General features: G+C 37.7%; 1 protein-coding gene across 3 annotated transcripts in view; it reads left to right on the top strand.

The window, feature by feature from the left end:
- The first annotated feature begins 1,806 nt into the window (after nucleotides 1–1,806).
- The window catches only part of LOC107697942 (retinoic acid receptor gamma-A), a 56,118-nt gene continuing 30,852 nt past the window's right edge, over nucleotides 1,807–27,072 (top strand). The window contains exons 1-2 of one of the 3 annotated variants that reach the window (XM_016498825.1): nucleotides 1,807–1,963; nucleotides 13,259–13,551. In XM_016498825.1, the coding sequence (XP_016354311.1) occupies nucleotides 13,383–13,551 (169 nt within the window). In that variant the 5' untranslated portion in view covers nucleotides 1,807–1,963; nucleotides 13,259–13,382. Of the gene's footprint in view, nucleotides 1,968–2,177; nucleotides 2,291–13,258; nucleotides 13,552–27,072 lie in introns of those variants that run through there. The other 2 variants (XM_016498823.1, XM_016498824.1) reach the window with 2 other exon arrangements.

Below are 27,072 nucleotides of genomic sequence, written 5' to 3'. Positions count from 1 at the left end.
AAGACAGACAGAGAGGTACACAGGTAGTGTGGGAGAATGAGGGGAGCGAGAGAGGAAGAGAAGAGAGATAGCAGTCTGATCTATCTTCATTATCCTCCACTCTGCAGTCTCCCAACACAGAGATCATAAATCTCAACCTCCAACACACTTCACTGACAATGAAACGCAAACACTGCTAACCTCTGACCTCTCTCCTGCTACTGACACACACTCACTCACTCAGACACACACAGAGAATGACAGCACATACTGTAATATTGTTTGAAAAGTGATAAACTAGATGCTCCAACAAAAATGTAAGAGAAATTAAACCCATATACTAAATATTTTGAAATGATTTGATAGGGAGACTCCTAAAGCATCGAATCTCTTGTCACTATTTTTTTCCTTAGTTTTAAATATCCTCATATTCTTAGTGATCACATTCTAAATTAGTAGTGCTTTTGACAGACAGTTAATATGTGTACAAAGAGTGATATAAAGCTGTGTAGCGTAGGGTTGTGTGGCAAAGCAAACCATTTCCTGTTGACTTGTGTATTTTGACTCAGTGCCAGCCCTGCTAAAGTATCCTACTACACTTTAGCTGAGCTCTGTTTAGTAAACGGTTTATCTTAGCAAATAAAAATCTGAACGCTGAAAATGCTCTCAAATGTTATTTGACAGGAAGTTCATATTTAGTCCAGTACAAACTGAATAGAACTTTTGTACACAGTGATGTTGTCTCGTGTCCAACTAATCTTTCAAAACATTAGAATATGACCATATGTAAATATATTTTTGTGTAACTAATAATTGAGTTTAGAATAAAAACAAGTGTTCCATTTGATTTATTTGCACGAATTACCATCAGACCCAAGGCTGAACCTGACATGCCACCTCCCTGAGCTTGAGATGGCACCGTCAAAAAGGAGCCAGTTAAGGTGTGTCTTCACAGTGAGGTTTCTGGGGGTTTCTTTTGACCAAAGCCAGTACAGAATTTCAGCTTTAGGAGGAACCCAGGCAAACGCCCAGAACCACAAACAACCCAGCGCAGAACTGTTCCATACAAACACAAACTGCACACTGTACTGATATAAAACACATAGAGAGTGGCATATAGCCGGACACACCCTCGGCACCATGTTTGGAACTTCCCATATTTACAGTCTCCCATCATCAAAAAGATGCCATTTTCTTGTGGACTTTTGTGGCAAGTAAATCATTACTGTTGGTGTAAACCCTGAAATGATTCATTGGTGGATGTTATTGGTTTATTTAATGCTTTTCAACTTGTTAATCCAACATCATTTTACATGTTTTCCTGTTTAATATTTACTACTGTTCATGCAAGTTTGTAATTCACATCGCATGAATAGCTTGATTTAGGGTTTTCACACTTTCACGCTGTGTTTGAAGCACATTATTGCATTTTGATGACAGATTGCAAAGACAATTTTTTCCCCCAACCGGAATAACATGCACCAATGAACCCTTCACAATAAGCCCAGGAACATGTATCAGTTAAGTAAGATTTCATGTCGTCTAAAATGAGAAGAAACTGTATCCAGCATTTTAACTAGAGAGTTCCTCCTCGTTGGCATTCCTATATCATGTGCTACTCAGTGCTTGTCACTTTGTGAATACACAGAGTTCAAGGAGTGAGAAAAAGAAGGAGAACGAAAGAAAGAGAGGCATAGAATTAGAAACAGAAATTTAAGCTTGCCTCTGTTTCTTCCCTCTAGGCATTTTGTGGCTTGTGAAATATGTGCTGTATATTTGAAGGGTGGAGTCACGTGACCCAGAGAGGGTTCTTGAATCAGAGCGCATAATTATTTCTAAGAGAGACGAAAAGAAGAGAAAGAGGGAGGGAAAGAGAGCGAGAGAGGCAGAGAAAAGGAAGAAGAGAGAAAGAAACGACCGTGTAGTGTGAAAGGAACGGAGGGTGCGCGCTTCTCTTGTCGTCTCCTCGCGGACTTTAGTCCCAGTGGGTGAGTTTAACTTTCACAGAACCGATCAAACGATGTTTTCATCAGTTTCCTCTCTCATGTCTGTCAGATATGATGCATATGGCAACGGAGAAGTCGCGGTGATTTAAAACTGAACTTGAGTAGATGCAATCGAGCAGCGAGAGAGTGATGAAAGAATTGCATTGATCGTAACTTTTTGTTCGTTCATTTCGCTCGCGCGACTCGGTTCTCTTGAATTCGTTCGAATTGGATCGCGTGCGCTGTGCTTGGCGTGCCAGAGAGTTTTCTGGATCCGCGATCTGTTTAAAGAAATGACTGGTTACGTTGACGCATACCTTGACCTGGTGAGTTGTACCTTGACATATGTAAAACATTTCTTTGACAGGTGTTGTTTTCCTTCTGGCCTTAAGTGTTAATGCCCTGTGGCCTGCAAGTTTTAAGTATGTGTGTGTAAATCTGAGATTAGTTTGTGCAAGACAAAGTGTTGTGTGCAGCTTGTGGTTTAGGGAAAGGTGTATTCGCAAGCATCTGATGCAGTGTAGAATTGTTCTATCAATAAACGTAAAATGTGGTAGCAGCTGCATTACCGGTTTTTATTAAAAGTTAAACAAATAATGTTATAAACCGGGATACATTGAGATGCGTCAAGTTAAGTTCTTTAAAGGGATAGAGGAGGAAGGTTTATGAATGTGTTTTCCATGCAATGACAATGAATGGTTACTATAGATGTTAAACCTCAAAACGGATGCAAAGTCTTTGTATAATTATAGAAGTAATCCATACAACTCATACGCGATAGTAAGTCTTTTGGAGCCATATGTTAGCGATAATGCAAGGGACCAATTAAAATGTACATTTTTATCCTCTCATAATTTTGAAATCTTCTCTGCATAATAGAAGTAGTCATGTGTAAACAAGTTTGATCTTTTCAATTAATTGTTCCGGTTCTTGAGTTGACTCAATAGTCCAGACACAGGAACGTTGTCAGTTAATTTGGGTTTGTTTGGCACACAAACCCATCTTATGGCTCCGAAGGCTTGGAATACAGCATTTGAGGTAGCCTATATGGACTGTGAGTTTGCTATCCCTTTAAGATAACATCTACATATTGGCTTTGTATAATGCAGTTTCTTTGAACAAGTATTCCATTTGTTCTATTGTGAGAAGTAACAAAATACATAAAAATGCATATAACAATGGCTTTTTGTGTTAGGCTTTTTCTCTTGTTTTACCTGATAACTGGACTTCAGTACTATGAAGCCCATTGCATTGACTGTAGCACCTGTTCTTTGTGACTCAGTGCTTTGGATCAGTCTGTGATCTGAAAGAAACTTGCTTTCTTTTGCTTTTCAACAGGTTGTGTGTGAGATTTTCATGAGCTGAAAAGTTTTTTGAAAGTTTATGCCAGCAGCAGTGTTTAATAGTGTCAGAGCCAGTCGTGATTTATGATGTCTTCTTTTAACATGTGACAGAATGTTCACATCCAAACACACATCTGGGCCAGAGGAGCAGTCTGAGCGCGTTACAACATTAAAAACAATCAGCACTTGCACAAACAAATGTATGCATGGCACATTTTTATTTGTATTTTTTTAAATGAGAAAGGAATGGGCCAGCCCATTTCTGTTTTCAGCTGTTTATGTCTCACAGATCAGCAACATGAGTTTACATGAACTCAGACAAAAGAAGCAGAGACAAGGAAAAACAAACTATTGTCAAACCAGATATTCACGTTTCACCAAAACCAAAACTCCCACTCTGACTCCAGCGGGACTGTGGAGTCTGATCTCAGCGGTACAGTAACTGTAATGGAATACAGGAGTGTCTTAATGTGTTTGTGTGTTTGGGCAAACTGCTGTCATTATATTCTTGACTGTATTTTCCCTTTTGAGTGACAGTGAAATGTGTCTTTTCTTCACTGTATATCATCCCTACTCTACCCCCAACCTTAACCACAAGTATTAGATGTACAGTGTTACTTCCTGAATCTTTTATAGTTTATTCTTAGTAATGTTTTTATGATAGGTACACTGTAAAAAAATAAATAAAACAAAGATTATTAGTATAGGTTTTACAAGAACTACTTTAAAATTTCACTTTTATTTCAGTGTGTTATGTATGGAAGCCTGTTTCCGCCACATAATAAAAAAATAAAAAAGGTAATTGTGGCTTTTTATCTTACAATTTGAATTTTTTTTCTTGCAGTTCTGAGATTATTTCTTACAACTCAAACTGTTTTCTTGCAATTCAGAGAAAAAAGTCAGAATTGTGAAATGTAAACTCAGAACTTAAATGAAAAAAAAACAACAACTCAGAATTGCGAAATATAAACTTAAAATTGCGAGATGAAAACTCAAAATTCTGACTTTCTTTCTCGCAATTCTGAGTTTATATATCACAATTCTGTTTTTACGTGTCCGCCATGAAATAAATAATAAAAAAAGTAATTGCGATTTTTATTTATTTTTTTATCTGACAATTCTGACTTTTTTTCTCACAATTGCTAGTTTATATCTCACAGTCCGGCCTTTTTTTCTTAGAATTGCGAGTTTATAGCTTGCAATTTTTACTTTTTTTTGTTCTCAGAATCACACGTTTATATCTCTCAATTCTGAATTTATATTTTACAATTCTGATAAAAAGAGAGAAAAAGTCGCAATTACCTTTTTAAAAAAAAAAATTCACCCTGTGGAGGAAACATGCTTATTGTTACTCGCTTTTGTAATTATTTGTGACGTTTAATAGCAATTTCTGAGTGAAAATTGTCCCTACTCCATTTTTTCAGTGTAAAACTCCCCTTTGATTTGCATGTGTATTAAGTAGGTTGGAATCGTTGCTTGGACTATGTGTGTTACTATATATACGAGATTTTCATGAAGACATGCATGGTTAGACCACCCCACAGTCTGTCTATCTGTCTAGATCCCAATTTTACTTCAGTCTTCAGCTCATCTGGCTGCTTTCTGGCTTGGAATCATAAATCCAGGAGTTTATCCATGACTCTCTCAGGAATTTTGGGGGGTAATAGCATGTAAGTGGCAGGGAGGGACTGAACAGGTGGTTTATGGGGGATCAGAGAAGGTGGGGGGACTTTGTTCTGTACTCTGTAATTATGAAGTAAACCATCAGATCACTGCTTCCCCTGTATATTTTTGCAGTATAATATTTTTATAATTTTTTTAATATAATATTTTTTGGGGTAATTAATACAATACTTTGAGAGGAGTTGCCTTGTCAATCAATAAAGGGTTACCTTATTGATTGTTTTCACTGCTTCCCCTGTATATTTTTGCAGGTGTGCAGGGATGTATCCCTTTGACTGCGTGTGTATATAAGACTTTATATGTCAGGCTGTGTGTCTGTGAAAGGGAGAGAGTGTCCGACATCTGCTTATAAAAGTTCCTGTGTGTGTCAGGGCTTTTATTAATGTGTCTATGTTAGTGTGTGTGTTTATACTCATGAGTGCGAATGCTCCCCGTGCCAGTGCTACTGTAATGAGCGCCATCTATTACCTTCTATTGCTCTGATTAAATAAACTGTGTTCATCTGAAATGGCTAGTTTAGCTCAGCGGCCATGCCATTTGTTTTTATAAATCTGATTTCTTGTCTGATTACGCTATGTAATAAACTACAACTACAATCTAGCAACGATCATGTTAATGCTCTGATCCTTAACCAATTATTTAACCTCATTTCCCACAGAGGAATACTGCAAGGCACAGAGGAGTACTGCAATAAATAAGCTCACTGGTCGTGTTCGTTTTCTCTCCGTTCAGATGTTTTATGGGTCTATAAATGTGTTTCTTTTTTTTGTTGTTTATCCGTTCTTGCAATGTGCCTGCGCTCACCTTATCCACATCACATTGCGGAACAGAACTGTCAGAACTGTCTTTCGTCCACTCCAATTATCCCATCACTCTTTCCATTGCTCTCTCTTGTTCTTGCATGTGTCGTAAACCTCGTCCAAACCTCGGAAGTTTGGTTATTTATTTATTTATTAAAAAGGAGAATTTAGAACAAGTGCGACTTACACATGTGTAAATAATATAGTAAAAAGTGAGTGTTAATGATTTAAAAAGCTTTTTGAAAAGATTTAACATTTATTATTAAAATAATATTTTTATAATTTTTTTAATATAATATTTTTTGGGGTAATTAATACAATACTTTGAGAGGAGTTGCCTTGTCAATCAATAAAGGGTTACCTTATTGATTGTTTTAGTTTAGAAGTGGAAAATGTTAATGACCGTGTTAAATGATATCCAGTGTAAGAGGCAAGAGCACACATTTATGGTTTATTGTGAATGACGGGGTACTTGAGCCTTACATCTGGGGCTGTGAGAGTACATAATACACTCCTTTAAATTATTACTTGAGGGGCAAGTTATACCCAAGTGGTGTGATAGATATTATGGCATTGTCAGTGTTGTACAGTGATTGGGTGTGAAGAATGTTTGTTGGGTGCCAGGAAAGGGTTCAGTGTCAGACGGGTTTTAATTGATGGGATATGTGACTCCGAAGCAGAAGATCATCTATCACTCTTAATGTTGTGCTACCATTTGCCCTGTCAGAAGGCAGAGGAATTCGAACGTGTCATTTTTATCTCCCACGATAAAAAGGTTTATGAAGGGCTTTCTCGGAAACGACTGCCTGATGACAATGATACGCTTTGTTTAATTTTGAGGACCAATTCGGCGAGGCTATATTTTACTATTGTTTATTAATGCCGCTTGACAGCACTGTAACCACTGTCCCCTGCTGTGATGCTGGAATAGGGGACGTAGGGTAAAAAAAAACAAACAAACAAACAAGAAATTAATCATTAAAAAGTTTTCTTTCTGAATTAATGTGTGATTGTATGTGCGTGTTAATGACGTCTGGCCTTTGAACCTTCAGCACTCAGTGCTGACCCTCCTTATGACCATGTGACCTCCACAGCGCCTGGAGGTTCCTCAGCTGCAGACTTTCCACACAATGCGTCTCGTCTCCAAACATCTTTCTTCAATTGATTCCACTCATTTCATTCAAGGTTACAACACACAGAGCGAGAGAGCCTTATTGTAATGTCTCCTGTGCATAACAAGTAGATGTCAAGTTTTATCCATCGACGTTTGCTGTAAACATCCCTCGGACACGTATGCTTATGTTTTATGCAGGATGTGACAATTATTTTTCGGCAGAAAATATGCAAACTACAAGCAGATCAGATGTGGTTTGTGTTTTCTGGTTTATTTTTTTGGCATATTTAAACTGTAGTGTCCCTCGGAAATGTGAAGAGTTTTTGTGAAGCATTTAACGCTTTTACTGTGCATTTTAGGAATCTGGGAATCAATAAACAGACAGTTTTAAAAATAAAGGTTCTTTATTGGCATCTGATTTCATGAAGAAACTTTGACATCCATGTAACCTTTCCAATAAAGGTACTTTAGATTATTAAAATGTTCAAATGGTTCTTTTATGAACTGTTCACTGAAAGGTTCCCTGAGGAACCCAAAATAGTTTGTTGATGGCATCACTGCGGAAAAAAACAAACCCATTTGTTTTGTCTGTTTTATTTTATTTTTATTTTTTGCATATTTGCATATTAACTGTTGAGTGCCTCAGAAATGTGAGGTGTTATTGTGAAGCATTTAGTGCATTCTCAGGGAATCGAGCCCATGACCTTTATGTTGCTGGTCCAATGAGTCTGTTTAGAAGAAAGTGTCTTTCTCTTCTTTACCTTCTCGTTTTTACTTGCTTTTTTAGAAATGGAACAGTTCATATTTGCTCTTTAAGTGAGCTTGAAACCTCTCGTAGAAGTTTCCAGAGCCCTCGTCCATAAGACATTTGATCTAAATCCATATGCCCTGCTCTTGTGGTCTCCGCTATATGGTACCTCTGCCTTTCTGGGGCCGTTTAAGAGTATACGGTCGGATGTGTCAATCCGTCTTAGCGCTGATCGACAGCAGGAAGGCTAATGTGGAAAGTTAAAGTAGCTTTTAAAGTAGAGCGCCGTGAGCTTAGAACGAAGGAGTGGAAATATTCAGAGTGTAGACAGGAAATGAACCCAAACCGCTGTACCATCCCAAATCCGTCACAGCTTTGGAGAAAGAATGGATTGTGGTTTTAGCCAGGCAGAGGGAGGAAAAAATACCTCGCCATCAGCTCCGGCGGTTAATGCCTCCTGTGACGCCTTGGGTTTTTTAAAAATACTTTTTCATTGCGTACCAGTTAGGAGTGATTTTTGTGATGGCTCAAAACTTGCATTGCAGGTCAAATGTTTGGAATAATATGTTGATTTGGTGCTCAAGAAACATTTCTTATTAATACCAATGTTGAAAGCAGTTGTGCTGCGTATTATTTTTGTGGAGCACCAAATCAGCATATTAGAATGATTTCTGAAGGATCACGTGACACTGAAGACTAGAGTAATGATGCTGAAAATTCAGCTTTGCATCACAGGAATAAATGACATTTTAAAATATATTCAAATAGAAAACAGTTATTTTAAATTGTAATAATATTTCACAGTATTACAGTTTCACCTGTGTTTTTGATCACTTAGAGTAAATGTAGCCTTGGTGAGCATAAGAGTCTTCTTTCTAAACATTAAAAAAATCATAATTATTCCGAACTTTTGACCCATTAGTGTAGGTCTCAAATTGTTGTTTTCCAAGCAAGAACGCAATACCTTCGGCGACAGGGACACTTGATCCGCGAAAGGCAATTCTCTCCTGAGTTGAACTGGATACTTTTTCTTCCTCTAAACACAACCTGCTTACCTTTTTCACAGTGGCGAACTGCAGTACTTCAGAGGACGTCACCAGCCCAGCTCGGCCCAGCCCCGAGGAGCCATGAATCACATAGAGCTGATTCTGTCAGAGATACACAGCGCATCACCCAACCATGCCAGGAGCATTTTCTCTCTCTCTTCGTCTCGCTCAATCTTTCTTTCTTTTTCTGTGGCTAATAGGCCTCAGCATGCTCTGCTAATGATGTGTTTGTTCTGTGAGGAGCAATGTAGAAACGGTGGTGAAGTCAGGCTTTTGGAAAGTCCCAGCCTGTTCTTATAATCCCTGCAAACGTCGGGTCTGCGGTTGGTGCCCGCCGTTGCCCCCCTCTCGGCCCAGAGTGGGCTAGAGGAGTTTGAATGAGCGTGTGTGTAAGGGTCAGCCAGAGAATAGCAGTAATGAGAGAACATGTGTGTATGTACTTACACGTGTGTGTGTGTGTGTGTGTGTGTGTGTGCGCCCTGGGGGCCCGTGCCAGAGAGAGAGAGGGCGAGGGCCCTAGGATGAGCTCACTTTCTGCACAGCCCGCCTGCCATAAAAGCAGAACATACCCTGTAAAACTCTTTGCCGATGTGACTCATGAAAATACGCAGGCGCCAAGTGTTTTATTAATTCATTATTGTGTTTTGGAAAATTCTAGGAACACACAGATCCCTTTTCAATCAGTTCCCATCTTTTCAAATGGCTGCATGAGATTTGGATTTTCCCCGGCTCCCTTTTTTTCTCCTCCTTTTCCACTATTTTTCTGCTTTCTTTTTCTCTCCCTGTAAAAGTTTTTTTGGGTGTGATTTTGATGTTTTTCTCCTCTCTCTCTCACTCTCTCTCACAGTTCATCTTGTTTCTTTTCTTCAGCTTTTTATTTTATTCCCAACGTCCTCCTCATTTTATTTCTTGATGTTCTCACTACTGGTAAGAGTCAAACGTTCAGAAGACTTAGAGTTAATGCAAGCCCAAAATATTATAGTGAGAGCCAGATTTGTATTTCCAGCAGACCGTTTGTTTAGCCCATTTTTATTTCATGCTGTATTTAGTCCAGTAATTTTTATTCTGTAATTAGTCCAGTTTCTAATTTTTCGTCCTGTGATCAGTCTAATCAATCTAATCTATCAGTTTTATTAATGGCAATTAAAAGTAAATAAATAAATACGTAAATAAAATATACATTTAAACAAATAAATACATTTAAAAAATACATTAAAAACGTTTTAAAAATTAATAAAAATTAAAATAAATGCATAAGTAAATATATTTAAATGTATATTCATTAATTTAAATTATAATCTTTGCTTAATTTGAGAAAATATACAATACTTGACTTGTCTTATCTGGAAATAAATAAATAAATAAGGATTTAAATAAATTATTAATTACATTAAAAATAAATATGTACATTAAAAAAATGTAATAAATAAAAATATTTAAAATACATTTAAAATAAGTAAATTAAAAAAATAAATACATTAAAATATATATAAATATTATAAAAATTATAAAAAAATTACTTAAAAGATAAAAATAATTTTACCTAATCTGAGAATTAATCTGAGAAAATGTTAAATATTTTTAAGATTTATCGAATCTTTATCTTCATCTTATCTTATATCTTAATTGACTGTTTTAGCATATAATGATATCTGATTATATTTCATGACTTGCATATGACAGTAGAAACTAAGCATTTCAATTGGAATATTGGAATAGAAGTCTAGTAACATTCCCCGTGGATATATAACAAATATTTCCCAACCTTGACTGATATGTGTGGAAAACATAATTATGCTATCATTTTAGTTCACAGTAACGCTTTCAGTTCAGCAAATAGCACATTTGGCCTGAGAGCGAGCAGCTCCACTCCGCTTCAATTGCGAAGAATTTCTCCTATGCTGCCTCAGTCTCCAGGGTAAACACGTTGACTTCAGCAATGTGTGGTTTTGAATGGTGAGCTCTAAATGATATCTGTTACATATGGAACAGTTCTGAGGGGTCATGGACGGAGCTGCAGCGGGAGGGGGTTTGGGGAAGGGAGGCGATATGGCCAGGGATGGGTTCGAGGGCACACAGTTTCTGATGAAAACCAGACCTGGAGAAAAAAAGAGTGGGAGGGGGGAGATGGCAAGGCCTTGTTGTGGCTGGCTATGGGCGTGTGCCTATCTGCAGAGCTCCTTCCTTAGACGTGGCCACCCTAGCTTGGATGCACATGTGGAAGAGTTTACTGTAATGGAACTCTAAATTAGTGGTGGTTTGAAGCTGCCTGCAGCAGTAGGCTGTAATTAACTGGCTCTGCTGAAAGAAACAGAACCAGAGAGGACCAGTTGTTGTGTGTGTGTGTGTGTGTGTGTGTGTGTGTGTGTGTGTGTGTGTGTGTGTGTGTGTTTGGCAGATGTGTATATGGAGCCATGAAAGAAAATGGCACATTGAGGGAGAAAATATTTGTTTTAGCATGTATTAATCAATGTTTTTGCAATACATTCTTATAGAAGATTCAGTTCTACTTTGTTTCTCTCAGCACTATTATTATTTTTTGGATTTCAACTTTTTGCTTTATGAAGGTCTTAGAAACGTTTTAATCATGTCTGCATCACTTATTTCGCTGCTTTTGAATGCATTTTATGTAGGTTAAATGATTTAAAAATCTATGATAAAAATGTAGTTAAACTACTTTAATCTAAGAATTTAATGAAAAAAATCCCTCAGTAGTGGTGTCATTTGCACAATTTGTAAAATAAATGAAACAAAAAATAAAATGAAACAAATAAAATGTAGTTCGAAAAAGTATTTTAAGTGCCCAAGAGTGTTTACCCTTAGGGTTTCATTATGTGGATTACAGTAGAGCTGTGTGCATCTGTTATGGAAAGGGAGCTCAGTATTTCTCTCAAAGACTATGTGTTCAGGTGCAAGTGTTTTTATGCGACAGTGAGAAAGAGACTGTATGAATGTGTGTTTTGGAAAGCCCAGGCTTCTTTCCTGGCCAGAGTGCCGCCCCCGTAGTGCCCCCCAGTGCCCGGACTCTGTCACTGAATCGGTCTCCTTTTTTTCTGTATTTCTCTCAGCTTGGTCAATGTTTATGTCGAATTCATGAGCATGATTTTTCCCTTGCTTTTTGCCCTGATTGACAAACCACAGCACTTCCAAAAAGCGCTGAATTATTTGGCTCAGCTCATTTTTCAAAAACCACATTTAAACAACAAGCCGCCAGCACCACCCACTCATAAAAATCACTCAAGGGAGAAGGAACAAAAAATGGAAATGGACAACCCAGCATTCACTAGTGCAGTGATGAAGATAGGTTTTGTCTTATTGAAAAGTGTGCATAAGAGAGACGTTAAGGATTTGCATTCGCTGCCAAAAAAATCACTTTTGTTTTCCAGTGCAAATATCGAAACATCCTTAAAACAAGACAAAATGTTTTTGAGAAGCATAACTGCATAATATATCAAGATATCATGCTTTCTTGTTTTAAGCATCAATCAGAATTTAGTGAGGTTTCTTTGTGAGGTTTCTTTACAGGCCGACTGTAGTCGTGCAGGGCTGAGAGACTGGCAGGCCAAACAGAGAAGCTCTTTCTTGTGGAGTTTGGGTGATTTAAATCATATGGAATAGCCTGGAAACACCACAGACGTCTGGACACCTTTCAAAACGGAGCAGAAAAGAGCGCTCTCTTTCTCCCTCCCTCTGTTTCTCTTCTCCTGCCTCAACCTAACTTTTTCCTAACCACTTTTTTATTTTCCTCCCTCCCATTCGTTTCTTTTTTTTGCTCTCTTTATTTTCCTCCCTCCGTTTTTACATATCACCCCATCGTTTTCCCTCAGACTCCACCCTCCTCTCTAATGCACTGGCTGCTGGGTTGTTATTAAACTGATGTGAGAAACTCTCGGATTGCTGTTTGTGCTACGTTAGGAGTTCTTAAAAGATTAGTTCACCCGGAACTTAACATTCTGTTATCATTTATTCATGCTCATGTCGTTCCACTACCTTCATTTCATTTTATAATGTACTAGCATTTTCCATGCAATTTGAATGAATGGAACTGGAGCTTTCAAGCTTAAAAAAGGATACGAAAGCACCAGAAAAGTATGATTTGTGCGCTATACTTCAGATCTTCTGAAGCCGTATGATAGCTTTGAGTGAGGAACAGACAGAGAATATATTCTCTAAAGGCCTTGACATCTGCTTCATATCCTTGATGAATTAATGAGGGAACTAAGTGAACAAATCATTCTTCTGAGTTGTTCTTTTCAATTAATTGGCTGACCTGATTCACAAAACCAGACTGAATGATTCATTCTTGAATTGGTCTGGTTCATTAACCCACCGAGTCAGTGATTCAATCACAAGTGCTCTCAAATTCACTTGAGTGGAACATTTTGAGTGAATAATGAAGAAAGATAGTAATTCGGGTTTTGAGTGGCTTAAGTTGAGAGTGAGTAAATGTGCAGTTTGTCCTGTTTATGTGGATCTTTGACTCACTGAACTGTTTTACTACTGTTTATAATTCTTTGTAAATACAAATGCTTAACTGATCATATATGTTTCCTCCTGAAGGTACGTCCTGTTGTATGAGTGAAAGCCGAGCCGTGACACAGACCTGAGAAGTTTGCCAACATTGTCACACAGGCCACTGAAGCGCACAACAGGCCCGATCAGCCTTTGGCAACCAGCCGTCGCCATGGCAACCAACCGGGAACGGCAGGTGGGTCACATGACTGGCTTCCCACCTGCTGTCTACCCCTTTGCCTTCAATTCCATGCGGAGCCACTCCCCCTTCGACCTGCTGACCAATAGTAGCCTGTTTGGACGTTTTGGGGCGGACCTTCCCAAAGAGATGGCAGCATTGTGTGAGTATTGAACCTGTTCTGCATTAGTTTATTGCTGATAGGACGGAAAGTTGCTGAATACTGTTTGCCTTTAGGTTCTTAAAAAATATTTTGTTTTGAGGTGTTTCTTTAGGCAATACGAGGGGTTACTATTTATGTCTTGAATTTATTATTATTATTATTATTATTTTGTTTTATGAAGATCTTAGATGGCTTTTAATTATTCCTTTATCATTAAATTTTGCTACTTTTCAAATGCATTTTATGCATTTTACCTTAACTTCCATCATAAAAATATACATTTTTACATAGTGCTTTTTTTTAAAATTATGTATGTAAAACAGAATGCATTTTGCATCAATAAAATGCAACATTTAAAATAGTGTACTACATTACCTGTGATCAGATTTATGGTTAAAGGGGTCATATGATGCGATTTCAATTCTTCCTTTCTCTTTGGAGTGTTACAAGCTCTTGGTGCATAAAGAAGATCTGTAAAGTTGCAAAGACTAAAGTCTCAAATCCAAAGAGATATTCTTTATAAAAGTTAAGAGTCAGCCACGCCTACCTAAAACGGCTCATTCTAACACGCCTCCACATATCTACGTCACGATGTGGAAAGAGTTGCATAACGCCGCCCAAATGTTCAGGCAAAGAAAGAAGGCGTAACTTTTATTCTCGCTGTAGTATTGTTGTTGCCGCTGCCACCATGTCGTGAAGGCGCTGTGTTTCGTCAGATGTGTGCAGCGCATTTTATGGAGGACTGTTTCCTGATCCTGGAAGAGTAGACTACAATGCCGGTTGTTCTGATTAACTGTCTGTAAGTACGTTTTCTATATTTAAAGAATTTGCCACTGACGATTCAAACGCGAGTTTTGAGCAGTGTAGAGTAGCGCTTGTTGTTTGTCATTTCTCCGATCACAAATGTAGACATGGTTTTATGTTTACGCGGCGCGATGCAATGCAACGCGTGAAAAGACAGTATAAGTCATTATAATCCGTAATTATGTCCCCACTGGATGCAACAAATGCCTCGTTTATAATGGGTTTTAATGTTTTTGTCTCATCGCTCCGGCCGGGACACAGCATCACAGTATGGTGTAACATTTCCGTCACACATTTGAGGTATTCGGCCAGTCACAACGCACTGGATAGCTGGCCAATCAGAGCACACCTCGCTTTTCAGACCGATGAGCTTTATAAAAATCGACGTGTTTCAGAAAGGCGGGGCATAGAGGAGAAACAATAATGTATAGTATGTGGAAAAAAATTAGTTTTTTGATCCTTAAACCACGTAAACACATTTCATTACACCAAATAATGTTCTTTTTAGCAACATCATATGACCCCTTTAATATTACATTCAGTTCAATCAAACTAGATTTGTGGGATTGTGGGATACGTGCAGTATGCATTGTTGGATGCTGCACATTTTAGATAAAGTAGTAGGCCAGGCATGCAGTGTGTAAAGAATACATAGTGTGAGCAGTATGGTATTTCAGAAACATGTGAAGGAAGGAGGAGAAGAAGAGAAAGAAAACGGTCTAATTAATTAAAAGAGAGGTGGTTATTTTACTGTAATGTTCTTGGGTCTTTCAAGTTTTTCGTAGCTAGCTAGAGTTGTTTCCTGGAAAAAGGGACATTTCCTACAGGTGTTTGACCCCAGAGAGAAAATGTTCAGCATTTTAGCTCTATAGTCACAGGGGGTGCTGTTTTACATCTGACAGCAGAAGGAAAGTGTGTGAGAGAGGATAGAGAAACAACAGATGGCTGAGAGAAAGGAAGAGCCATTTAACAGACATTTTATTCTGCAAAAATACTTTTTGTCGGTTCAATACATCAAGTTTTTACACTTTATAGCATTCCAGAAAAATAGTGGGTTTCTCAAACCAGCTGTCACAGTTTTTCAACAAGAGATATTCTCTGTTTTTTTTTTTGTTTTTTTTTAGCTAAGGTGTAGTACATTCACTGGCTCTTTAGATCCAGAATGTGTTTAAGAATGCAAGAATTTTTCTTGTTTAGACAGTAGCTTAGGGGAAAACACAAGCCACAGACATCTGAAATCTCATCTCAAGTCCTGAGGGGAGAATCTGTGATGGGTTTGGATGGCAACAACAAAGCAGAAGACTATGCGTTCCCCCTCCTCAAAACACACACACACGCACGCACAGATATACACTACTCGCCGTCTCCTGCTGTGCCTCTTTTACTCCTCTGCAAGTCTGAACAACACTCCAGCTTTTTAGATGTCAATCAGTACCCACCCCCCTACAGCTGCCCACCTAATCCAATAGGTATTTACAGAGAGAGGCAGAAAGAGAGAGTGAGGGAGGGGTGATGGAAGCACCTGGGGATGACGTCCTGGTGCGGTGGAATCCAAGAACACACCCTGCTGTGAAAACACACTGACGGATACACAATAAACAAGTCTTCTCTGTCTCCTGGTCATGAAAATGAGAAACATATTTCACCTTGCATATACAGACTGCCTGAATACGAAATTGCCTTTGTGGAAAACATGTTGTAATAAGTCACATGAATGTGTGAGAATCTGGGAAATGATCGGAGGAGCTTGACGAGGCAGATGTTGATTAGCATTGTCAGCTGTGGCTTTAGTTTTAACAACATTTTGAAGTCAGCGTAAAATTCGAATGAACCTTATTTACATTTTTGTTTTACTTCCAATTTTTTAGTCTAAATTATAAAACATAACTATTTTTCTTTCCGCACGACCTATTGGAAAAAGTTAGCAAATAGCCAAATAGGTGTTTAGACATTGTTTTAGCAAATTCACGTTCAGTCTGGCTCTATTCTGATTTAGAACACTGTTTCAAGATTTGGAGTCAGTAAGATTTTTTTCTTTCTTTCTTTTTTCAAATATTTTGAAAACTTTTTTTTTTTTCAACAAGGACATATAAAATTAATCAAAAGTGACAGTAAAGACATTTCTGTTTCTAATAAATGCTGTTCGTTTTGAACTGTTCTTTTGACCTTTCTATTCATCGAAGAATCCTGAAAAAAACTGCTTCATGGTTTCCACAAAAATATTAACTGTTTTCAACATCGATAATAATAAGAAATGTTTCTTGAGCAGCAAATCAGCACATTAGAATGATTTCTGAAGGATCATGTGACACTGAAGACTGGAGTAATGATGCTGAAAATTAAGCTTTGCATCACAGCAATAAATTACATTTTAAAATATATTCAAATAGAAAGCAATTATTTTAAATTGTAATAATATTTCACATTATTATTATTTTTACTGTATTTTTGATCACATAAATGCAATCTTAGTGAGCGTAAGACCCCAAACTTTTGAATGGTAGTGTATAACATCCACTTTTCATGGTCCAATCAAGTCCGAGGCCTTTTTTTTTACTGTTTCATACTGAAATCGGTAAAATGAGTTGCAAATGGTTATTCATGTGGATTTGAGACTTTAGTCTTTGCAAATGTAAAGATCTTCTTTATGCACCAAGAGCTTGTAACACTCCAAACAGAAAGGAAAACATGAAATCGCATCATATGACCCCTTTAAAAGTCAAATTTAGCTCATTTTTTAAACTGGAAACAATTTCTGCCTCGCTCTTGTTATTTGCATATCCAAAAGCACATCGGGCCCTAAGCAATGCCAGGAATTGGATGAGAGTCGAGACCACAGAGGCCCTAATTTGCTTTTGGGAATGCCGTTTGACATTCTTTTTAGACAGGCATGTCACAAGTTGACGTCCATCTGCGGAGCTCCGCTGTTGCTTTGACACTGAGTATGTAAAGCAGCTGTGCACGTGGGGCCACCGGTCACTGTGTGAGAGTCTTACGTGACGGCGTGCAGAAGCCGTTATCAGTTGATCCCTGTCATTATCGGAGCTCTTCAAACAAACAGTTGGAAGCCCATTACCAGCACTTACCGTGTGATAGCATCTCAACTGAGCCCTCAAACGCTCCTGAAACCTTTTACCAATCAGGGGAGGAGGCCTCGGGCCAAGCCGCCAAGAGGGATGTTTTGAAAAACTGCTTGGTCATTTCCTTTAATCAGACGGAGACCGTGTGGCTCTAATCTAATAGTCCTGCTAGGGCCGTGCACGGTCCAGCTGTCTCTCTTGCGCTCTCGCCACATATATCAATGATATTAGTTCCCTTTTGGCTTGCGAGCTCGGGTTTTTATTGTTGTGACTGGGGCCAAGCTGTTGTGTGAAGGCATTTGTATTGTATAAAAAAGAACAGCGTGCTTGTTCCAGCTTGTCATCGAGAGAAAGGCAAACATTTTGTTGTTCGCTGCCCCCACAGGAATGAATCAGTACAGTCACACACTTTCACACAGTAAACGCATAAATATGTGCAGCCTACTTACTGCAGTCTTATAGTGCTTTTGTGCATGGTTATATAATTTGAGACCATATCTGGTGATGTATTTGCATATGGCAGACAGATTTAAAAGCTCTGGGAGATGTGAAATTGGAACATTATATGATAAGGACTGATTTTAGGGCTGCACAGTAAATCAAATAAATAATTTTGATTATTATTTAGACTGCAGTAGTTAGTAAAGTGATGATTACAGCATTTCAAGTTTTTTAAATTTATTTATTTGTGCCTTGATTTTGCCGAGTTTGTGCATTTTTAAACAGACATTTTGACTGTGTGAAAGCAGAGACTTTTAAAGGGGTCATATGATGCGATTTCAAGTTTTCGTTTCTTTGTCTGAATATGGCGCTTATCACATGCTGTGTGGTATCGGCGTTTGGTATCGGGGCATTTTAACGAGTACGAGTACAGGAGCTCAGTATCGGGCCCGGTGCATCCCTAGTCTTAACAATTTTTTTGCAGTCTGATCTACAAATTAGTGTTTTATGTTGTACTTCTTTTTGTTTTAGTACCAAAGTGAGAAGCATTGAATGTTGTGTAACTTGCTTGCAATGTAGATAGGGCAGCCATATACACTGCAATAAAACAAGGTGTAGATACAGTGTAAATATTAGGTTTATTTTAGTAGCTTTATTTATTATAATGGGAGAATTTTCTAGCATTATTACATTTATGGTTTTCTGTGTAATTTCTGTTCAGCCGTTTTGAACGGCTCTGCTAAGAGGACCTTGATTTAGTATAAAACAGCAAAAGATTGAAAAAAGTACTTCTTTTAAAAAGAAAATTAATCTTTTTATTTTTTACTAAAAACAAACAAACAAAATTAAATGTCATTTTCATCAAATTATATATTAATTATGTAATTGTCAGTAAATTAATATCAATTAAAAAATTAATAATTGTGATTATAATGTCATGGGAAATAATTAATTATGATTTTTATCATAATCGTGCAGCCCTAAGTCATCACACATGAAATACAGGATCGTTGAAAGGGAAAGTGTTTATAAAAGAGGAAAATAATGGGTCTGTGGCAATAAAAGGCCAAGGCACAAGCACTACATTGTATCTTATTATTTACAGAAACATTTTCCCGTCAAAGTGTTGGCTTTCCTTCACAGCTGGCATGAGTTTGTGTGCAAGAGGGATCAAATTGAAATGCGAGCAATGCATGTGTCTGAACACTTCTCCATTTCCTCCGAGATTCCACCATCTTTCATCTCCACCTCCGCTTTCCTGCCAGGTTCCTCTGTTCCATCACTCATCACCAGCAGTACTTACTTCTACTGTAAACAGTCAGAGTTTGAGACGTTCTGGTGGATGAATCAGTTGATCTTAATTTTCTTATTGTGCATTTTCCAATATGTTGTTTTTGTTGTTTGATGGTTTGACTTTTAAAGTCAAAGTTAAAGTTTGGCTGGAAGCAGATGAAGTTGGCCAATGATCAACATCAAATGGTATTCGAGAACACATTATACTTTCTTAATATGGCGTATTTTCTGATTGAAACAAAATATTCAAAGTGGACAAAATCTAGGCCAGGACTTGATTTTATCCAGTGGGAATTGATTGGATCATGAACAGATGGGCGCTTTGCACCAGAATGGAGCCAGAAGTGAATACAAATTTGCAGTTGATTGTGTAGGATTACTCCCAACACGACTGACACTCATCAAGCGTAGCGTTAGTTCTGGCAGGTCACGTTAGTCAAGCTCGCATTAGCTGACTCTCAGCTGATCCCCATCAACCTATGGGAATATGACACCTATCTAAGCATTCATATATAAGGTCCCGCAGTAGTATCAGCAGTTTTCGCATTGCTCAATAGCTAATTACCCTCCTCCATCCCGAACTCCTCCTCTGTCAGTCAGGATTCAGCCTTCTGATTCTCCTTTGAATCAGACTAATTCTAAAATGTGTACATAACATTATTGAACTTTAACGATATCTGCAATACATTTATGTTGGTTCTGTTCTGTTTACCCTGGGGGGGTTATTGCTGCTCTCCCTGCTCTCATCCATGCTAGGCTGCATGGATGCGCAGGGAGTTCTTGCCCAGAACGGCACCATACCGCCAATCCAAACTGTATGCTAATTGTCAATCATCTTTGACAATAGTGGTCCTGACAGAAATGTTTGAAAAGGTCAAGGTCACCCACAAGAGCATCTCAATGGTAACAATTATTTTTCAAATCTAGTCTTTCTTGGTTATTATTAACTGTAAATATAATATTATTGAGTTTTTTGTCTTGTTTTCCAGTTAAAATATCTAAAAATATAAAAAGACTTTTTTTCACATTTTATTTTGAATATAACTGTCATTTGACTCACTGATCTGGCAGATTTTTCTGTTGTTTTTACCTTGTTTATACCTTAAAATCTGCCAGTACAGTAAGACAAAATACACTTATATTAAAGAATGATTTTCTGAAAAGAAGTCTTATTATTTTATATATATATTCAAAAAAATGTGCAAATAAATTGAAATAAACATGAAATTTTGAAGTAGAAAAAAAGAAATGAAAACGTACTCAACAACTTTGAAAAATCATTTTTTACCTCGTATACATATAATTATTTGCACTGACACATTGTTCACACTTAGACCGGAACATGCATTAAGGAAGTAAATAGAGTCAATTTTCATTTCATGTTTACAGACACTGTTTACTTTGCTGTCCTTCATTGATAGAGGATTGTTCTGCTTTTTATTCTCTAGTATGCTGTCTGTATTGCTGTCATTACATATGCAATGCTAGGCCCTTTATATAAAAGGGAACCCATAAAGTCTTTGTTAATACTTTGGCCACAACCAACTCCCACACTAGTCTGTTTTTGGGAGAGTTGGCGTAACTGCAGTCCGAGTGGGAGACAGAGTCAAGAGTGGCCTCACTCTGCCAGGTCATTAAGAGCTCAGTTTGGGAATTTTACAAATTGTTCACAAATGGAATCTCAGCTCGACTGACTTTATCCCTAAAATCCGGTGGATTACTTTCCTCCCCTCTGCCCCTTCTCTACTCCTCCACTCCTGTGTGAATTTCCTTCCTTGATCCCACCGTTCTAGGCAGACAGACTAAAGCGGAGGTGAGAGACGGTTTGTCAGGATGAGGTAGAGAGTGTGAGCGAGCATTGAAAGGTAAAGAGTGCACTGGCATGTTAGCATGATGACAGATGAAGATAAAGAGCGTTGAGAGGGGGCGGAGCTTCACTGTTTGCAACAGGCAAGACTGGGCACGTGCAGTATGAGGATTCTGCGCGTCGAGAGGGGGGCGGAGCTTCACTGCTTGCAACAGGCAGGACTGGGCACGTGCAGTATGAGGATTCTGCCATGGCGACTGGGAATGGGAGGGGCTTTCTAGTGGAAGTAGGGAGAGAAATTGCCAAAAGGGGCATGGCCTCAAAGTTAAAGAGAGCAGTGGGTAACTTTTTGCTAGTCAATCTTAACTACAAAACATGTGGTTTCCAGTTTTGAATACCTCATGTCAAAAGTCATGAGAATACTAAAGAAGCAGGAATACTGGCATGCCGAGAGAGAGGATGAAATGGGAGGTGGGAGAGAGAAACAGGCACAGAGATAGAGCGAAGGCTTGTTTGAGAGATGGCCAAGTTTGATAAGTTCGTGAAAAGTTTTACTGTTTCTTTTTTGTATGGTGCAAAACACGAGGAGGCCGAGTGAGGATTGGAACAGCCTGTCCTCTAGCTCTGTTTTGCCCTCTGGTCAAGTCTTCAAGTGACACTTCCAGAATCTCGGGGAGATGTATTGTGTGTACAAGTCAGGATAAGATTACATGTCTCCTCAGAGCCAAACATGTGTGCAATATTGCTCGAGGTGGACACCATGATGAGTGTCCGAGTGAAGGCGTTGAGATGGGAGTTTTGGAACTGATTTAAGTCTCAAGCGGCTAATGATTTTAAAGTAGTTACATTTCAGTCACACAATTTAAAAATATTACTTTAAAAATGAAATTAGTAAAAATAAGTGTTATTAAATAATGTTTAAATATAATCAAATTAAACTTTTATTAACTTTAAGTATTTAAAATGCTGCATGGAGACTTTTAATATTATTTATTTATTTATAATGTTTTTACAAATATTTTTTAAATAAAAAATATTTTATATATTTTAAAAACATTATTTGTTTGAATTCATTTTTAAAGAAAATTTGGAACTATTTAATTTTATTTCTTTATTATTATTATTATTATTATTATTATTATTATTTTATTATTAAAATAAAAAATTTATTTTACAAATTTAGGAACTATTATTTATTTTATTTTATTTATTTGATAAAATGTAACTATTTTTATTTATTTATTTATTACATTTCATACATTTTATAAAATTACACATTTCATTTTACAAATTTTGAAACTAGTATTTATTTTAATTTTCATTCATTTTCAAATCAAATATTGAACTATTGTTGTTTTATTTGATTATTATTTTTGATTATTTTATTTTAGTGCTGGGCAATGATTACATTTTTTAATTGCAATTAATCACATGATTTTTCTGCAATTAATTGCGATTAATCACATTGTTATGCACAAAAATTAATAATGAATTCAAAAGTACTGTATTGCGCACTTTTATTTTAAAAGTACTGCTGTATGAACAAAAGTGCAATAACATTTGGTTCGCAAACACTTTAAACAAATAAGTTGCTTTTTTACAGCAGTATTCCCTTTACATAGTAGCAGTTAAAATATTTCTTGTAAATCTCAACTTAAACATTAATGTAATCAAATTAAAATCTCCTTTTCATATAACGCGTGTATTCTTGTGATGGTGCGTCTTGACACCGTGTCTACACTGGACGCGAGCGGCGTGACGCGATGCAACAAAATACTATACAAAATTATAATCAGTGATACTGTTTACACTGGATGCGGTGCGGCGCGACACGACAAATCATACGTGCCGTCATTCGTTGTGATCCTATACACCGGATGCGACAGTTGTCACGCTGCGCCGCAACCGCTAAAGGGGCCATTCACATGTCGCGCCTAAAAACGCATGGGAAAACGCTAGCCGCGCTGCTTTTTTCTTCTTTCCAAAGTGCTCGGTAGCTTGCGCTCCCGTTGCGTCTGCCATTGATAAGCAACCATGACCTGCACTCTCCATGACGATACGGAAGTTTCAGCAAAGGATAAATGGATTTCCAGCACTGAAAATCGCTTGCAGTAGCTTTGCTACTAAATTTACACAAAATGTATTTAAAAAAGACTATCCCTGTACAGCTATGATCAGCTGTTCCTCCATCTTTGCTGAGCTTTCAATGTTGTTATAGAAAGGGTGAAGGTGATTGGTTGGTTCTTGTCACATGACCTGCGGTGCGCTTGTAGCATTCTAAAAAGTTGAGATGTTTTTATCTCGCTGCGGTGCGGACGCGCCTGAAAGAAACGAGTGCGTCGCGACCACGTCGCTCTCTATTTGCGCGCACTTACCGCGCGTCTACATTTGAAGTAACAAACTTGAGTGCGCAAAAGACGCGATATGTGAACGGCCCCAAAGGCTGTCTACAATGACTGGACGCATCACGCGACAAAGCGACCCTTGCAAATTATTAGAATTTTGTATCAGTACGTCATAGATAGAATGAGGCAGCAGTCTACTGTCGGGGATTTGTTGTGTCGCGCCGTGCCGCATCCAGTGTAGACAGCATCACTGATTATAATGGGTTCTATATTTTGTTGCGCTGCACCGCGCCACTTGTGTCTGGTGTAGACACGGTGTTAGGCCCACCCCAAATGCTCTCATTGGTTGAGACGTGTGATGATGCCCATCCCAAACCAGTACCGATCAACATCCCACCCCTCCTGTGACCCATGGTTTGTCTGTATGTGTATTCAGAGCCAGTGAGCAACGAACTTTCAAAATAATAATAATAAAAACTGTGTTAATGCACGATAAAATAATTGTTGGCGTTAAATAATAAATGCGTTAACGCGATAATAACGTGTTAACTTGCCCAGCCCTATTTGATTTATTTATTTCTGACTAATTTTGGAGCTGTTCTCACATTACTGACAATGTAGTTATGTTAGTAGCTTCGCTAATTTTACCTAATTGCTGAACTGGTGTTAGAAGCTAGTTGCTCATGTGAGCCTCATATGCCAGGAATTCTGGAATGTGTCAATGTGTTTAAACATGCATACTTTTGTATAGGATATGCTGTTGAGATCAAGCGTTGTAAAGTGTTTAGTGTGTGCCAAAGGTGTGTGTTTCATGACTCAAAATGTGTGTTTGAATTGTTTTTTGTATGTGTCAACCTCTCCGTGTTCCCTGAGGGAGCTACAAGGACTAGTTGTAGTAATTTGAGGCGTGTGTGTGCAGACGGAGCTGAAATGAAGTGGTGTTCTGTGTCTCTGTCATCACTGGCAATCTGTCTGGACACATCCATGCACACAGAAACACATGACTCTCTGTTGCTTACACTCTGCACAAACTTCCTGAGCTGTATAACATGCTGCACAGATCTAAAAACTAGCAGAATAAACAATGCATGCTCAATCAATCCTTCCTATAAACATTTCAGGCCCCAGGGAAAATTTTCTTGCTCAGAGGTTGCTCTTTCATAGCTCAGGAGACATAATGGAGTTTCATTTAAAGGGTAGTTCATCCAAAAATGAATATTCTGTCGTCATTTACAGTGGGTACGGAAAGTATTCAGACCCCCTTAAATTTGATTTTAGCAAATGGCTGCAATATAACAAAGAGTCAAAAATTGAAGGGGGTCTGAATACTTTCCGTACCCACTGTACTTACTCTCATGTTGTTCCAAACCGGTTTGTTTTGATTTCCTCTGTGATACTTTAAATTTTAATATTGGTTTAAAATATGATTGAGAAGACTGCACTGACACTATTAGGATGAGAATAAAACACAAACTAAATTGAGCTGCTTTATAGTTGTGCACTGAAAAAAAAATTAAGTGGTGAAACAATTTTCACTCAGAAATTGCTAGCAAATTTCACAAATAATTACAAAGAAATAGCAAATAACACAACAAATCAAATGTGAAATCTTGAAGACTTAAATAGTATTTTCTTGCGAAACATACTCCAGTAATCTTTGTTTTATTTGCAACTTTGAAAAGTCATTTTTTTACAGTGTGTTCGCTTCTTAACTAATGACCGTTGCAACATTCAGTCTGTCAGTGAACTAAATTGAGCTGAAAAATGACACTATTGTCTTTTTAGAGCTATTTAAAGCTGAAATTGTATTCATTGCATAATTTAAGAAATGTGCAACATACTGTTATTTTCTTGTTTAATACTGAGAAGCTGCTTTGAAGCAATCTGTATTATATAAAGTGCTATATAAATAAATCTAACTTGGCTCGACTTGAGAGTCATTAGCATCCAGAAAACACTGGACATCATTTATTTTCATTGTATGGACAGAAAATGACTGTTTCAAAATATTTTCTCAAAAGTCCATACAGGTTTGGAATGACATCAGGGTGAGTAGTAAATGATGAGAGAATTTTTATTTTTGGATGAGCTATCCCCGTTCCAGATGTCCTACTTTTAGAAATACAAACAGATTCAAAAGTTTTGAAAGGTTTTTTCCTCAGGATAAAAAACTGAGAAGCAGGCGGCTTGGAAAAAATAGTCGTCATTTGCCATCCATTTAAACTCTTTGCTGTCTAGGAGAAACAGTTGAGATATTAAAGAGATCTCCTTTGTGATTTTTCATTCCTTTGAGGCCACACACAGGCAAAGCAGTCCTGCCTAATATCTCTAATGCATTGTGTCTGCTATCTGAGGTCCACATCAGTGAGTCATGCGGCAGTTAAACCTTATTCTGAGGCTCAGTGACTGGATGCCTGACATCGGCTCATCTGGTGCGGCTCGTCTGGCCTGGAAAGCAGCGATGACAGGGAGCCAGCTAAGTGAGATGGATTTCCAGCAGTTCTGGGTCTGTTTGTCATCGGAGTTTTGTCACATGACAGGAAGGAGGGAACAGTGAGAGAGCGAGCGAGCGAGAGAGAGAGAGAGAGAGAGAGAGAGAGAGACAGGCGTTTAAGACAGAGCGAAAACAAAACTGTCTTTAAAGATGTTCCTCTGGGTTGTTTAAAAACTGTAGCAGGGTTGAACGAGTATAAGTTTGAAAACAGAAGGAAAACGAGGGAGTGAAGCAGAGGTGGTGGAGAGTGATGGAGAATAGCTTGAGCTCCAGAGAGAGAGAAAGAGAGGGAGGGAGAGCAGGATATGTTGGGGGAAAGTTAGTGGCCCAGTGGGGATTTCTTCTGGAGTTCAACCTCCTTGGCTGGGGAAGGTAGGGAGGGAGGGGGAGGAACTTGGGTCAGCACTATGAAGTTGGATTAAATGTCCAAGTCAACTTTTTTTTTTCCACCCTCAGACTACACGAAACAAAAGATTTTCAGCGGGAGAGAAGAAATTGCAGAGTTAGAGCTGTTTCTGTCTTCGAATGACAATATGCAGGCACTTTTATCCATGAAGGAAAAAAAACAATCAATTTATCACACGGGAGCCAACCATATTAGCAGTACCACAATATCGTATTTCAAGAATAAGAAGTGTAGCTGTGGAAAAAGTTGAGAACAGAGCTGACCGAGAGTTAAAGAAAAGTATTTAATTGAAAAAAAAAAGTCTGTGGTCATAGGGATAATTTTATATACATCTACATACAATGCTCAAACTCATTGTTTTTGTATAATTAAGGTCAAACACTGTAAGCTTTAACATCCTTTAAAAAATGAAGATTTGAAACTAGTATAGTTTACTCATCAAAGCAAAACAAAATTGTTCATAAATATTTTTTATGTATAAAATATGTAAACATCCTTAAAACAGGATTAGTTCACTTGAGAAGCGTTTAATAATATATATTTTCAGATTACATCTTAAGCTATTTGTTAATGTTCATATAATATTCAGTATTTAAACCATTAAACATTATATTTTAGATTTAGACTATACGTTTTTGTAATAAAATAAATAAATGTTGATATTGAATAGATACAGTACCTTTTTTGAAAAAAAAAAAAAAAGAATACTTTTATGCAGCAAGGATGCATTGCATTTGATCAAAAGTGACGGTAAAGACATTTATAATGTTACAAAAGATTTTTATTTCAAATAAATGCTGTTCTAGCATTTATTTGAAGCAGCATAATATTTGTAATAATAATATTTTTTT

The sequence above is a fragment of the Sinocyclocheilus anshuiensis genome, unplaced genomic scaffold (assembly GCF_001515605.1).
Source record: "Sinocyclocheilus anshuiensis isolate Anshui unplaced genomic scaffold, SAMN03320099.WGS_v1.1 scaffold78, whole genome shotgun sequence".
Classification (NCBI taxonomy): Eukaryota; Metazoa; Chordata; class Actinopteri; order Cypriniformes; family Cyprinidae; genus Sinocyclocheilus; species Sinocyclocheilus anshuiensis.
Note: the sequence above shows the minus strand (reverse complement) of the source record. Positions and strands in the feature narration are given on the sequence as shown.